The following is a 16,051-nucleotide window of genomic DNA, read 5'->3' on the forward strand; positions in this document are numbered from 1 at the left end:
GTTTTGAACTAACTCAATTTACTAAATCTTAATCTTAAACGCAAGAAGCATAGTATATTGTAATTTACAGCACTGAGTTCAATGATTGGAAAAGACTGACAAATCAATATGATTAATGCGACACATGAGGCCGCTGGTCAAGTAGAAGTCCTAAATTTGCTTTAAAGTTTCTTCTTCAGGTTGGTACTGCTATAATTTTTTTAAAAAATTTTGATAATTGATGATGCTTCAAAAATTAAGTAACGCTGCTTGATAATTAAAATACCATTTTCAACTTTAGAATACCATAATATTTTATTTGCCGACTCATTTGTATGAAGATTTCATTCAGATACATCATGTTAAAAATTTCTGTCCTATTTAACATTATGAAGTTACTTTCATGCACTGCAAGTTTATGCAATTTGGCTAACTATTTTAGGACCTGCTTAGTGTTGAATATCTTCCATATTTAAAATAATATTCTGGAACTCCTTTTCTCCTTCTCATTTCTAATCTTAGCTTTTCTATCAAAGTTAGACAAAATTTCAGTTCACTGCCTCGTTTTATTTTTGTCAAAATATGGTGTTGAACAGTAACTAAGAGTAATGGAAATGCCATGTGTGAGATACACTCTCCTGTACTTCTTAGGACTTAGGACCATCCATTACTGACCAGACATGCAAAATGGTCAAATTTGCCTTTCATATGAAAGCGTAGGGTTTTTTCCCCTCTTGATAAACAAAAGAGCAACAACAATAAAATACTACCCTGAATTTTCCATCTCAAAAGAAAACACATTTCTTTTAATGCTCTGTAACTACCTCTTAAAAATTAGGATTTAAGTTGTAAGAAAATGTTTTAGAGATAATTCTGAGCATATTTGGGTAACTGAGGCTAAGTAAACTTTTTTAGAGTGCTGAACATTTTATTCTCATGAAACTTTCGGAAAGTTTGCACTCTATGATTTTTTAAACAGCTTGTGATTAAACAGGGTAATGGAGCATGTATTTTAATAAAGGTTTAGATGTAATAGGAATCTAAAACTCTAAAGAAGTGGGTCCATCGAGAGTACAACAGATAGTATCTACCACTCGAACAGTCTCATATTTCATCCATCACCTTAATTTCTCTTACCTTATGTCCTCTGTAAAAAGCAATTTCTTCAACATTGGCTATAATTCTGGAGTGCACATACCGCAAATAGCCTTTTCTATGAGCTTCTTCAGCCACCAATTTACCAAATTTGGGAGAGCAGGCTTTCAACACTTTAGCAGTGGCATACACCACAAGCCCTGCTAATAGGGTGGGCCCAATTGGGCTGGCACCTCTGGATGTAGCAGTCTGGATGAGCGTATAGGAGGTCAGTATTACATCTAAAATAGGTTTGGTCAAATTGGAATATAAGTGAGCCACAGATTGGGAGAACATCATAATATCCTCAGTGAGAGACTGGTCAGGGTTTGCCAGCCTCCCATCCATGTTGATAACCTTATAATAAGTCTGATTGGTAAAATAGGTTTCATAGGCATGGTCTACTAGGCGAGTTCTGAAAGCCAAGGCCAATTTGCACTCCAAGTACCTTATTGCACTGTTGACAAAGGTGGCAGGGATGGCAATCATAAGCCACTTGATTAATTTGATGATGAAAGTCCGAGGCTTCTTTTCCACAATGCTTTTTACGATTTTTCCATCCAGACCAGCCACATAGATAGACAGAAAGGTTCTTGAGATCAGAGCCACCGAGTGGAGGCAAAGCCACCCCGTTTCAGTGGTCACAAGTTTTGGAAAGAGAATTTTCCGAAGTTCTAGCAGCTGTTTGAAAAAATCTGCATTCACTCCAGGCGAAGCTTTTTTACAAGTAATCTCGGTGCAATGCAGTATTTCTCTGTTCCCTGCATCCAGGTAAGCTTCTTTTTTCTTCCTGCGGTCAGACTGCTTTAAACGCTTGCTAATGACGGGATAGAGGGTTTTCAGAGCATATGCCGCAGCCACCAGGCAGGCAGCCTTTTTAGCAGCACTGGATCTGGTCCATTTCACTCGATCAGCTGCTGCATTTAGCATATGTATCATTTTCCCAGTTACCCAAACCGGCTTCAAAAAGAATTGTTTAAAAGATCATGCTCCACGGGGATCCCCAGCAAATGTTTCAGAAAGTCCTACAGCGTTCCATACTCTGCAGCGTTTCTTCTCTTCTGCTTTTTGTTTTTGATTTTGTTTTTAATTTTGTTCTGCTGTGACAGAAGCAGCAGAGCTCGGACTCCACTGCATCTACTGGGGATGATTCCCTCAGAAGCTCAAGCTGCACCAAACCGCCCCAAGCTCCTCCCTCGCAAGCCCCTCATTGGCTGTGAGGGCGGGGGGACCTTGGAATCCTCGCTGCTTCCCTCTGAACCTTGAAAATGAGGAGAGAGCAAAACGAATTACATCCTTAAACAGGAGTTCAGAGAGTTAAATGTCTATTTTTGGAGAGGTCGAATCAGGGAAGCTGCTGGCGACAAAACCTGCTCTAGCTACTGAGCATGCTCAGCGCCACTTAGAAACCCAGATAAGTTTCAGAACATACATCTCTTCTCTAAGGTTTTAGTAGATACCTTAAGGGGAAGAGCAAAAAGACAGGGAGATTTCCAAAAGCTATAAAACGTAGATAGGGGAGTAGGAACTAGGGAGTTGAGGATCAACATAAAATGAATATGAAAAGGCTACAGAATGAATCTGAAAGAGAAAGAAAGCCACACGTGGGAAGATCAATGCAAAAAAAAATACTTGGATCTGTTTTTTGGTCCCACCCCTTCCATTTGAATTTTCTGTCTGTGATTTCATATGATGGCCCAGAACCTGTGAGACAAGTTGTAATTAGTATATTTTTTGTAAATAAATAGGCGAGAAGTCTGCTGTATTACAGAAACTAATTCTTTGCTATACTTCCATCCCTATGTTTACTTGTCCTTATAATAAAAATCTTCCAGCCCCATAACTGCTATTTTTAGCAATGGAGCTCTGATGCACTGGTATTTATTTACAAGGTGACTATTAAATAAATGAGAGCAATGTTTCACTTCTACCCCTATTCCCCCCTTGTGTCCTTTAGGTAGTTGTTACTCCATAAGCAAAAGTTAACCATTTGGGGAATCCAACCGTAGTTAGTGGAAATTGCTTCTCCAGGACTTTACTTCATTTTTCAAGAGTTCCTAGTCTTTTGCAAGCTTTTATTTTGTTTACGTTTACAGATAATGCATTGGCTACTTCCCATTTCCATTTTAAAAACCAAGAGTGTTAAAAAAAATTCTCTATATCCCTAATGGAGGACTTAAACTGCTAAAATGTCAAGCAAAATTCTGTATATTTAAAAAATGTAAAGGGCATTTTTTTTTGCACGGATGAATGTATTCTTGAATATGCAAAACCATATTTGCTTCCTTACCGCCCCTACCCCAACACACAACTGTACATACACATTTCTAGTCAGCTGTAAGCCTGGGAAAATATGCACTAAAGTAGAACAGAGATTGGCAAATTACAACCATCCACTGGGCCAAATTTGACCCACCATCTATTTTTATATGGCCCTTGAGCTTAGAATGGTTTTTACATTTTAAAGTGGTTGAAAATCCATCAAAAGAAGAATAGTGTTTTGTGATATATGAAAAGTATATAAAATTTTTATTTCAGTGTCCTGTTTTATTGGAGCAGCCACAGCCATTTATTTATTTATTGCTATGGCTTTCAAGGCACAATGGCAGAGGTGGGTAGAAGAAACAGCTTGAAATATTCACTATCTTGCCTTCTTCAGAAGTTTGCCGACCTGTGCTAAAATACAAAATCTGTCTCAATGTTGAATGATCTTCATTATTCAGTTTACTGTGAATAAAGAACTATCCTCACTTTTATAAGTAACAATATCCCTAAACTTTTAAAACTCCTTTTTTCTTTTAAACTTTTAAAACTCATGTACCTATATTAATTATAAGAATCATCACAGATCTCTTTTCATTTGCTTGCATTCAATTCAGCAGACTTACTAACACATGCATGGCAAATTCATGCAATCTCTAGTAGCTGGCCACATTAGCAGCACAATTTTATCATTCTATTAAGACTTTCTAAATCTATATGTAGAGATAATATAATAATGTTCATTTCAAAATCTTTTATTCCTAATCTCATGATTTTCATGTGTCAAAATGAGGCTGCCTCATATTTATAAAATTTAATTTTTTGTCACATCTCCTGACTGTGATAGGACAGGTGGAGAGCCAGGGTAAAATTACTGGGATTGATAGGGCAATCAGCCAGGCAGAACTTGGTACGCAGAGGGATGCATGGGTCAGAAAGCAGCTGGCAGTCAAGGCAAGTGGCTTGTATCACGGCTGTGAGACAGCCACATGAGGGGAGGAGCAGGCAGTGAGAAATCTAGAAGTAAACAGCGTTAGTATCCAAGCAGATCTGCACTTAGTTGTAGGTAGGTCAGTTCACTAATTGATAATGAGGCTGGGTTACAGGAACAAGTTTTTAATGACTAGATGAAAGACACGTTAGAATGAACAATTAGGTATGAGAAAAATAATCAAGATACAAATTTGGTTACCAGAATTGTGGTGCAAGGAAGGTTGAAGGCCAGTTACCAGAACTGGGGAAAAGTCAATGTGAGATTTGACTTGATGCTGAGCCACTTACGCACAGACCTAAACATAATCATTTAAATTTCACTCTCACTCTTCATCCCACCCTGCCCACCAGTCAGGGTTGGTCCTAGCCTCTGAGCTAGGCTAAAGCCTTCAGGGAAGACTAAGGAAGAATTTGAGATGATAGGAAACCAGACAGGTAATTCCAGTTGGAAATACATACCATTTAAGTAAGAAAGTAAGAATGTCAAGGTACTTCTTTCATTTTTTTCCTACTGGCAGGCAGTATGCAATTAAAGCAAAGAGAATGTTAATTTAGGTTGAATTCCAAACGAGGCCAGAAAAGGAAGTGAAAAAAAAAAATCACTTACTACAGTAAACATAATTCAACCTAATTTCCACTCAGGCTTCTCAACTTTACATGTGTTTGTTTATACAGGGAAGTATTAACATTTTCTGAAGAGGGGAGAAATAATCTTAGAAAAAGATCTTGAAAATGAATAAAAATAAAAAATAAGCAATAATTATCAAATTACTCTGTTCTCAAGTGTGAGGCTCTCAACATCAATATCAAAGTGGACACTATCGATATTCACGTAAGAGCAGGATTAAATGAATTTTATATGTACTAGACAGTATATATTTACATATATTAGATGTTAAGCCATATTTAGGCCAAGGGCAGAAACCTTATCTTAAAAGACACCTTGTCTTGATCCTGTCTTGCTTTATCTTCTAAGGACCAAGGCAGGTCCAGAAAGCCACCTGGGGCCCAGGTGTGGGGCTGGAGGGCTTGGTCATGCCCTAAAACCCTTTGTCAATGAAACCCCCCTGAAGCATTGAAGGGGGAACAGCCTTCGTTTACCACCTCCTATAAAACTCCATACCCCTCTTTGCTTGAGGAGGTTATGGTCTTTTCTAGCTTGACCTCTTGCAGTTCACACACACCAAATAAATTCTAATAGACCACGACTCATTCCTCTGGCCGTGCCTAACATTAGAAAAACTATATGCTTTATAAACTGTAAAACATGAGTAATTTTTATAATAAAGAGACCTAGATATGCAAGAATATAAATAAAAATATATAATATAGATAATATATGTGTTGTGTCTTTAAACAGTAAATCACCAGAAAGTGAATATTTTTTAGTGATAAAGAGAAACTAAGGTTTAAGAATTTTGGATGATCAATATATGGTGATGGAAAGAGAACTGACTCTGGGTAGTGAACACACAATGTGACATATAGATGACGTATTACAGAATTGTATACCTGAAATCTATGTAACTTTACTAACAGTTGTCACCCCAATAAACTTTAATTTTTAAAATAAAAGAATTTTGATTTTTGAATGGATTTCCTTCTCAACAAATGCTAAATAATATTTCATCTGTGCTGTATTCGCCTCTTGAAATGTTTCTTGACCCAAGAGATTACCTAATTGCCCTACTGGCCCTAAAATAGCACAGTATTTGACTCTTACAATTATGCTATCCTTATTCGTGTGAGGCATAAACAACATTGAAGATGAGATCTTCTGTCGACATTTCAGCTATGACAAATAACTACCTAATAACTAGTTCATAAGGAAATGTATTTTCTGCAAAGGAAAAAACCAGTAAATATCTTGTCTAAAGATGTGTTTCATATTTTTTTCTTAGCCTCATTCACTACTTTCACTGCCTCCCTGTGGCTGGAAGGCAAGCTGTGACTCTAGGGAGAAAGATGATTCTATCCAGCCCCCAGTTCTTGACTCTTTTCAACAAATCGGGCAACTTCCCCTTTATGTCCCTTCACATACAATACAACAAAACAAAAACAAAAATCCAGTCAATCCCTTTAGCAAATTATTTTTCCCTTTTAGTTAATTTAGTCAGTGTGTATCTGTTTTAAAACGTTGAACAAATCTACATGCCATTTTCTGAGGTTTTTAATTTAAAACGTTGACAGTAGGAAAGGCTAATATACTGAGCCACTGCTTCTGCCTTGACTGTATGGTTAGTTACTGAAAAGCAACCAGCTACTCCATACCTGAGACTACTTTATTCTGAAATGCTGTATTCACCTGGTCTAATTCAAACCAATGACAGATGTACTTCAGTAAATTTTTGTTATAAAAATAAGAACTTGTATCATTAAACAAGATGTCTACCCTGGGACATAATCCTATTTTAGGTATTATTTCCCAATGACTTAAAACGCATTATATTTGAAATTATGAGATATCCCCCAGGTTCAAACCTAGAAAACAATCATGACAAGTATGGAACAAAAAGTACTTTGTTCATTTCTTTGAGGCAAGAGATTTCTGGTTTCTAACCAAAATATTACAAAAGCATTTGTAAGATAAATGTTTTGTGAGGCTATACAAACATAACACAGAAATGAACAATAAGATCCAATTTTTGTTTGGAGATTTTTTTCCCGGTAAGGAGTTTCAAGTCTTTGGGCCTTCACAGCTAAATCAAGTTTTGATCGAGCTCTCTCAGAAACTCACAAAATGTACAGAATAGTAAATTACTACAGTGCAATGTTTTTAATAAACCAACTGTTTACTGAATATTAAAACTGCATGTGAAAAATATTTAAAGGATTTGGATAGGAATAATAAGTGGGAATGGAAACATCATCTTTAGAATTAGGGATCTATAACTTTGTCTTTGCCTTCTTTTTCTTCCCCAAGTGTGGTGGTTGACCTGAAAAAGAAGGCTGAGACCAATCAAGAACTAAATAAAATTATGGTGGGGTGGTTTGAAACACTAACCCTGTGGCCACAGTCTGAGATTGCATGTACTTACGCTTGCCTTGCCTGAGCGGTTAAAACTGTCGTGTTGCTTCTCCTTTAGGCGGGCTTACTGCTTTCCCATAGCGTCCCCTTCGGCCCCATCAGGACGGGCCTCTGCAGAAACCGCAGAGGCTGTCGGGAGGCCCGGGAGGGGACTGCCCCGGCCGCAGAGGCTGTCGGGAGGCTGGCCCATAGGCCTGGAAGCCTGGGAGGCGTAGGCTGAGGCGTAAGAACCTGTGGCTCAGCACAGACCTGAGACGTCCGCACTCTGGCAGTCGGGCCTTCAGTGTTCCCTAGCTCAGAAATTTTGGCGAGATGAATTGGGTCGGGGGGTCCCGGTGAGTTTGCTGTTGGAGTTTGAGACTGTAGCCCTCTAGCCTCTGGACATTCATTCCCGTAAATGGCGTCTCTTACCTTAGGCCCTGGGGACGACATAGCCTTGGCTGGAGAGAACTTACTAGGAGTGGGTCTTGTGAACATCCAACCCTGGAAACCCTTGCATGGTGTCTCTAGTCATAAACCAAAACGCCACGCAGCTTCTCCCCATTATCTTTCCACAGGCTTCAGGTGTGGGGCCCCCTGGGGGCGAGGTTCTCTGCTGCCCCTCGCCGTGTCCGGCCCCACGTCCTCCTCTAATGACGCTCTGAGCACCTGAGCCCTGTTTGGCTTTCATCCCGTTCCAGCTCCTAATTCGGGAGGGGTTTCTTCTGGGTCAATATATACTTTTTGCATGAGTTCGCAAAGTATTATGGAAGAGGCCATTCCTTGCCGCCCTTAAATTCATGGGGCGGGGGGGCAGTATCAACCATAAATCAAATTTAGTTTAAAGGGAGATAGGGGAATAGTTTTTACTTTAATAACTTGCAAGAGAATTTACAATTTATTTTGTATTTAGGATTAATCCCATAAAGCGTGATAGGTCGACAATTCAGTTTTATATAACCTATGCGTTGCTGTTGACCTTAAAATCCACTGGGATGGAAATCATGTGGGTCTGCAATTTCATTTGATCAAATTCCTTGATGAAAAGAATTGTTTTTATTGAAACACTGAGCGATTAAATACATTTTTTTTTGTCACAAGTAGCTTTTGTGTCCACCAAGTATTGTAACTGTATGATAATTTTAGTAGCATTTATTCTGTTGAAGAATATGGTAGCATTGTATTTTAGAAATCTATCTGAATTATTCTTGGCTAGTGTTCTAGCATCATGCTTCCACCTTGGAGAAAAGTGAAAATTCACAGGCTTCACAAAATTTCATTCATATGTGATAATTTGATGTTTTTGAATTTGACATTCTTCAAAATGTGAATATTGAGATATGAAATCATTTTACAAACACTTAAGCACTATTAAAATGTGCTATTATTATTCTGTCATATATCTCAAACTTTTGGCTCTTCAGGGAGTAATATTTTAGTTGCTAGTGGGAGGATGCAAAAACAATATACTGCAGGAAATGTGTAGTCCAGGATTGTATTTCTCAAAATGAGGTAGTGCTGCACCTGGAGGTCTTAGGCACCAGGATGCTTAAGAAACCACAGAAGAAATATGACATCTCCCTGGAGCATCAGTTTTACTCAGGCATCAGAGGAAAAAATGTTTTTAAATTTAAACAAACATGGATACATTACAGAGTAAAATGCAAAACTCGTATGAAATTGTAAGATAAAATATTCAATTTTAAATAAATTCTAATGTGTGGGATATAAAACTGAAGGCGACAAAGGAACAAGACAAACACACAAAAACACAAAAACTCATAGACACAGACAATAGTTTAGTGGTTACCAAAGGGGAAGGGGGTAGGGGGATGGTACAAGAGGGTAAACGGGGACAAATATATGGTGACGGGAGATTTGACCTTGGGTGCTGAACACATAATGCAATATATAAATGATGTATTATAAAATTGTACACTTGAAACCTATGTAGTTTTGTTAACCATTGTCACCCCAATAAATTTTAATTAAAAAAAGAAAAATAAATAAATAAATAAATAAATTCTAGGAGGGGCATGGACTCCTTAGGGTCAAACCCTAGGAGTTTGGCTGGTAATGAAAAAAATTAGTATCTCCAGTTTCTACTATCACAGTAGATAGGGGGAGGCAAGATTAGTTGATCATTTTACACTTGAAAGGATTATTCAGTAGACAGTAGGTGGGTCTGCATCAGGACAGGAAAACGCTTAATAAGGGGCATTGTACATTTTTGTCAAGGGAATGACTGAAGCAGGTTATAGCAAGTTTATATTTTGGTCATGACAACCTGATTATATACACTAAATTGAAACTATTCTTGTATATTATAGAAACCTGATATACATTAAGTTTAATTGCAGAATCATTTGATAGGAGGTTCTTTACGATTGCAAAGTCTTTACAACTTTTCTTGGCATAAAACAAACTTGGCCCTTGACTTTTTCCTGCCCTTCGTTTTACGGGGCTCTACCAGGCATACATTAAAATGTCTTTTTTTGTGTGTGAGGGTAAAGGGCTAGTGGCTAGGGAAGAAGCAAGCTTCCTTTATTTTACTTTTTAAATTACTTGGTTTGGCTTTAGTGTTATGGTTTGTGGACATCTTTGCAAGATATCATAACGTTTCATTTCAAACAAAGTTTAATTTAGGGTAAAGAGATTTGGTCTAAGCTGAAACGAATTTACATATCTATTATAGCTGTTTGTAACCTACTGCCCCTGAAACTTGGTAACCAGTGATAATGTCAGGTTTTTCAATGCAATGGTCTGTTCTTTCTTTTTTTCTAAAATTCTTACTTTTTTGGATTTTAAAATGACCATTCCCTTTTAAGTCCTTTCTTGACAAAATTAAAATGTCAGTCATTTTTCAGTCTTACCAAGTAAAACAAATTTTTTTTAATTGTCTGGGAATTATTGACCTAGAACTCTACTCTTTAAATTTTTGTTTTGTACTTTTTACAAATCACCACTGAGACCCTGTATTTTCCTAGTTAGATTGAGGTGTAAATTTGAGAGAGGACAGGTATAAACACTGATTTTTTTTTTTTTTTAATTTGGAAAAGATTCTCTTTTATTTTCCTTGTTTATTGATCAATGACTTATTTCACCTAATTCATAGCCACCTCAGACAGGAAGATTGTAGGAAGAAAGGAGAGGAAGGAGAATATAAAGATGTAACCAGTCTTTGGGCCACAATATGCTCTTCAGAATGAAATTGTAGGTCTATAAATACAGCACTATATATGCAGTCTAGGAAGAAGGTTTTGTTTTTTTTTTTAGGGGAAGTTTATTTTTATAACTTAGATTGTAGAATGCAACTAGTGTCATAAAGACACAGATAAACTCCTGTTTAGGTGAAGGAGAAGTTTGCATTTATAAATGTAGACCTAGAAAGTTTGCCTGTGCAAAATATTTGAGTGCTATGTACCAATCACTGTGCCATGTGGGTGTAAAAAGTAACTGAAATTTAGTTTCTTTCTAAGAGATTTAGACTTTATTGGTGGTGGTGGGAAAATATGCCTTGTCTTAAGTTTGAAAATTTTTATGATCAGGAGCCAAAATATGTGATTTAGAAAATAGATATTGTGAACAAAAGTAAAACATAGGATAGTTTTTGCTGAGGATTTGGCAAATCAGAAACAAGGATAAATGAAAATTCAAATGGAGAAAAACAAAGAAGAAAATAAACATTACATAAGTAGTTGGTGAGACGATTATATTTAAATATTTTAAAATGTGTATTTGTCTGCTTGATGGTGAGGTTGAAAGCCAGACTGAGAAGCTGAAATTTGGTCTGTTAGTTATTGAGGAGTCATTCAAATTGTGAAGTAACACAATGAAAGTGCTATTTTATGACTGTTGGTGGTGTTAGTGGTAGGTAGGTTGGAATATAGCAGGGAAAGACTCCAGGATAGAGACACCAGTTAACATTCTGCTAGGGGGAAAAATGTTGTTTTTCCATTTTCTGGTATGAGTTTGTATTCTCCAAATCAAATTAACACCAGTCCTAACTCACTTTGTAGGTATCATGGGCTATGGGAGTTGGGGTTAATTATTAAGCTTCTCTATACAAGGGCAGTTCCAAGTTGTGAGGAGCCCTCTTTATGGAAAAAGAATACAAAATTGTGACTACAAAATTAGGTATAGGACTTGGACGGGGCATATTTAAGTGTAGGGCCTGAAGCTTAAACCTAATTAGCTTTACAATAAATTCTCTGTCCAGTAAATTAAGCCCCTATCCCTATGAATCTCTTTCATCTGTTAAGTGAGGATAATAATTAAATGTACAGTGAACATCATCCTGCTATGCCTGGGATAGTCATGGTTTATGCCCAGTTTATCATTTGTCTTGGAATTTTTGTTTTTTAACTAAATAGTAACTACCATTAATAGTTCCATTTAAATGAGCCCAGATAGATTCAATGAACATCCATTTTTGTGTAACCTCTGCCGTGGTCTGAGTTAGTACATGAGCCATGTGCTCATTGAAGACAGTTCTCATTTTAACATGTGGTTAAATCTGAAGACATCCAATGATAACTGAGGCCTGACACTTTCCAGATGGAAAGAAACTAATAGCTTCTTTTAAAGACAGCATAAAGGGCACTTGCTGATAAAATGAAGTGTGCTGGGACATGAGCAGTTAGGGACAACTAACTGGGTGGAGTAAGAAAAGTATTTAGTGCTGTTGCCCCTGCTGGCCACTTCTTGTACCAGCACGTTGTATCATTGCGTACTAAAATTGCAGAGGTTTATGTAGCTGCCATGCCCAGAGGTGAGGTCAGTAGGAAACATGGGAAATTTTAGATTAGGTGTAAGTGAAATATTTGCAAGGAATGGAGGCTAATCAGTCCTGTAAGAGAATACTCGTAACTGTGTTTCCCCAGAAATAAGACCTACCCCGAAAATAAGCCCCAGTTAAGATTGTCAGCCAGACGGACACATTTAGTACGTTATGACGATGTCCTAGAAGAAGATGACATGACTGTATTTGAATAAATGTAGACTGTTGTACATGAAAAAAATAAGACATCCCGAGAAAATATGCCCTAATGTGTCTTTTGGAGCAAAAATTAATAAATAAGACCATGTCTTATTTTCAGAGAAACACGGTACATAGAGTAGTAGCAATGTTTTTGCTACAATAGTTTTGTCAACAACTGTTTTCTTTTTTAAATTGTTTGGTAATGCATTTGTAATCTTTTTGGCAGCAGGGAGGTCAAATAAAGGAAAATTAATGCTTAATGATAAATTAAGTACTGATATTTTGTTTTTCAATGAAATTGATGATGAACCTGTAACTTGTACACAAAATGTTTGCCAACACTTAGGATCTGTCATCATTATATCATTGACCACATGACAACCTGAAACAAATCTACTGAAAAAACGTCAGGATTGACTTTCAGATTTAGTAGTTATTTTAAGGAGGTTATAGCTGCAGACAATAATTTGACACATGTAACAGCACCACATTGAAGATAAAATTCGATCTGCATGACACTATGAATACAGATTTGGTGGATCATACCATCCTGGGTGAAACAGGGTTCTTACTAAATTATATAATTTATGTAGGCACGATATACTTGGAATTCGTTGTGGTTTCTGTATATTTTATAGTTGCATCCAGAGAAGCTTGATATTTTACCAAACAGAAGCTGCAGTTGCCAAAATTTCAAACAATTTTATATATGCTCAGTTAATGTAACTGAGTTACGATGTTTTTGAGACAATACTAATGTCAAATACAAAAATAATACTTGGGCATGTCATTATAAGCTTTCTCTCTTTGCTTCCTTTCATTAATTGGATTTCACAAACATTTGAGGCTTTGACAAATTACCTTATAAACCAGTCTAAGTATCCTACATTGTTATTGAACATTTTTTGTAAGCAGCTTCTTTAAATTTTTATGACATTTTGTTTAAAACCAGTTGGAAATTTTTATTCAAAGTATCCCATAAATGGAGCAAAAAGCCTTCAGCTTTTGAAGCTTGTGGTGAGTTACAGTTATTGTAAAAAAAAGTTAAGATTTAATTGTTAATATCCTGAAAATATATCTATGAATATATTCGGGTTTCAATCTTCCACTTGTGGGACTCAGGAGTTTGCTGCTCATGTTTATCATTACAGCCTGTAACTATGAACAATGCTTTTTGTGTGAAAATACTATAAGAATTCAGTCTTTCAGAATTATTTTAATTAGGCTCTGTATTCTGAATATTAGGTGGATTTCTGCCTTATAGGTTACAGTGTGTTTTTTTCCTCAGTACCTTACGTTTTCTAATTCATACATCTTTAGAAACTTTTTTTCTTGTATTAGAGGAATTTATTTAAAAGCCATAACATTCTAACATATATCATTACTATTCCTAACACATCAGATAGACCTGCTTTAGTTTTGTGGAAAGCCAATGTAAGTACGTTTTCTAGGCTAGTTACTGTCCTGAATCTTAATTAAGTCTGCTAGCTAACAATGTTAGATTATGATGTTTTTAGGTTAATTTCAGTCTGACACAAGCCATATGATATTGTTTTTCATTTGTTAGTTATTGCTCTATTAATTTTGTTTAAATGTTTTTCTTTTAATCACAATTTAAGATATCATTACAAGATCTTAACAATCTGAAACAGTTTTTTTTTTTGCATGGCACCATGCCACTAAAAAAATTAAGCAGCAAACTAAAAAGCATATCTTCAGCATTTTTCTTTAAATCTTTCTTTACTAAGAAGAATAGCAAGAGGCAGAGTGCCCTGATATTTTTCTGTAGTCGGCCTGGCTTTATTTCTTTTTGTCTTTCTGTTCCTTTCCCCCTCCTTTTCCCTCCTCCTTTTCTTTTCCTCCCTTAACCTCTTTATACTCATTATTTTACTTTATTCTTTCTTAACAAAGAATAATGTAACAAATATTTACATTCCTACTTCCCCAAATTGACAACTTGTAGAATGGAAAGGTTATGATGTACTGATTTTCTTTTTAGTATGTAGCTATAATGGCAACTAATATTTGTCATTCAAATTTTTATTGAAAGAGATAGTTGCAAAATATTTCTTTAAAAATCCATTTTCCAGAATAACATAGTGATTACTATGGAAAGGCTGAGCCTCATTTCCACTTTCCCACTTCCCCAATTCTCTGGTAATACAAATTTCGAGACAAAAATTAGAGAAACTCTTAGTTATTTTTTATAAAGCAAATATAGATTTCATGAAGAAACTGGTATTTGAATGTGGTTTTGATGGTATTGAAAATTTTGGATAAAAAATATGGTGGGAGAAGTATTCATACATGGAGAAGAAAAGTATATTTTAATTTGGTTAAAGTGTTGGGATACACTAAGTGGAAGAATGGATGAGAAGGTTTTTAACTTTGCCAATTTAATTATGACGTGTCTTGGTGTTTGTCTCTTTGGATTCCACTTATCTGGTTCTTTATGGGCTTGAACCTGGATGTCTGTTACTTTTCTCAGGTTAGGGAAATTTCAGCCATTATTACTTTGAATAAACTTTCTGCCCCTTTTTCTTTTCTCCTTTTGGGGCCCCTACAATATGTATATTGGTCTGTTTGATGTTTCTCTTAAGTTCTTTAAGCTATCTATTATTTTTCATTTTCCTTTCTTTTTGCTCTTCTGATTGGATGGATTCCACTGCCCTGTCCTTGAGTTCACTGATCTTTTCTTTTACTTTATCTTGTCTGCTTTTGAACTTCTTTATTGGATTTTTCAGTACAGTTGTTTTATTCTTCAGCTCTGTGATTTCTGTTTGGTACTTTTGAAAATATTTTTTGTATCTTTGTTGAAATTCTTATTTTGTTTATGCATTTCTATGGTGAGCTTAGTGAGCATCTTTATGACCGTTATTTTGAACTCATTCAAATGAGTTCCATTTCATTGTTTTGGAAGATTTACTTTATTCTTTTGTTTGGAACATATTCCTTTGTTTCTTCATTTTCCTTGACCCTCTGTTCTGGCTTCTGTGAATTAGATAAAAAAGCCATCTTTCCCAGTTTTGACAGAATGGTGTCATATAGGATATGAACCTCGTTGATCAGCCTGGTCCTTCTCCTAGTTGTCGCTCACATTTTTGTGGTGTCCAAGACTCCTTCTTTGCTCATAGTGTCTCCTAGTAGTTGAGGATGTGGCATGAGCCATCAGTGTCCTAATGGTGAGGGTCACAGTCAGCACCTAGATGCTGGTTGATGAGAAACCTGACCCTCGGGCAGCAGCTGGGGTACCTATGTAGTTAAGCCCCTTCCAGGGAGAAACTGGGAGGTGAGCTTTTTTTGCCTGATCTGTCTTCACTGGACCTGGCATATAGCCTCTGGATGGTGTTCCTGCGCCCATTAAAAATTACAGTGGTACCTTGGTTTTCTAATGTAATCCGTTCCGGAAGACCGTTCGAATTCTGAAACGTTCAAAAACTGAGGTGCGGTTTCCCTAAAGAAAGTAATTCAAAATGGATTAATCTGTTCCAGACCTTAACAATCAATCCCTAAAACTGCAAATTTAGCATGAATTTTACTATCTAATGATACCATAGATCCATAAAATTTACGGCGTTCATAAACTGAAATGTTCGTCAATGGAGACGTTCGAAAACCGAGGTACTACTGTATTTCTTTGTTTGCTACATTCCTATGGGACCTGTGAATGCAAGCCCTGTTGATTATTGGAATCA

The 16,051-nt window shown here is 36.5% G+C and overlaps 2 protein-coding genes across 4 annotated transcripts in view; one reads left to right on the forward strand and one right to left on the reverse strand.

Annotated features, from left to right (window-relative positions):
- Window positions 1-2,346, reverse strand: part of ABCD2 (ATP binding cassette subfamily D member 2) — a 109,928-nt gene extending 107,582 nt beyond the window's left edge. For all 3 annotated transcript variants that reach the window (XM_033118741.1, XM_033118740.1, XM_033118739.1), the window contains exon 1: window positions 1,117-2,346. In XM_033118741.1, the coding sequence (XP_032974632.1) occupies window positions 1,117-2,052 (936 nt within the window). In that variant the 5' untranslated portion in view covers window positions 2,053-2,346. The remainder of the gene's footprint in view (window positions 1-1,116) is intronic.
- The window catches only part of C10H12orf40 (chromosome 10 C12orf40 homolog), a 79,424-nt gene that overhangs the window by 31,346 nt on the left and 32,027 nt on the right, over window positions 1-16,051 (forward strand). The window lies entirely within an intron of this gene.

This window comes from Rhinolophus ferrumequinum, chromosome 10 (genome assembly GCF_004115265.2).
Source record: "Rhinolophus ferrumequinum isolate MPI-CBG mRhiFer1 chromosome 10, mRhiFer1_v1.p, whole genome shotgun sequence".
Lineage (NCBI taxonomy): Eukaryota > Metazoa > Chordata > Mammalia > Chiroptera > Rhinolophidae > Rhinolophus > Rhinolophus ferrumequinum.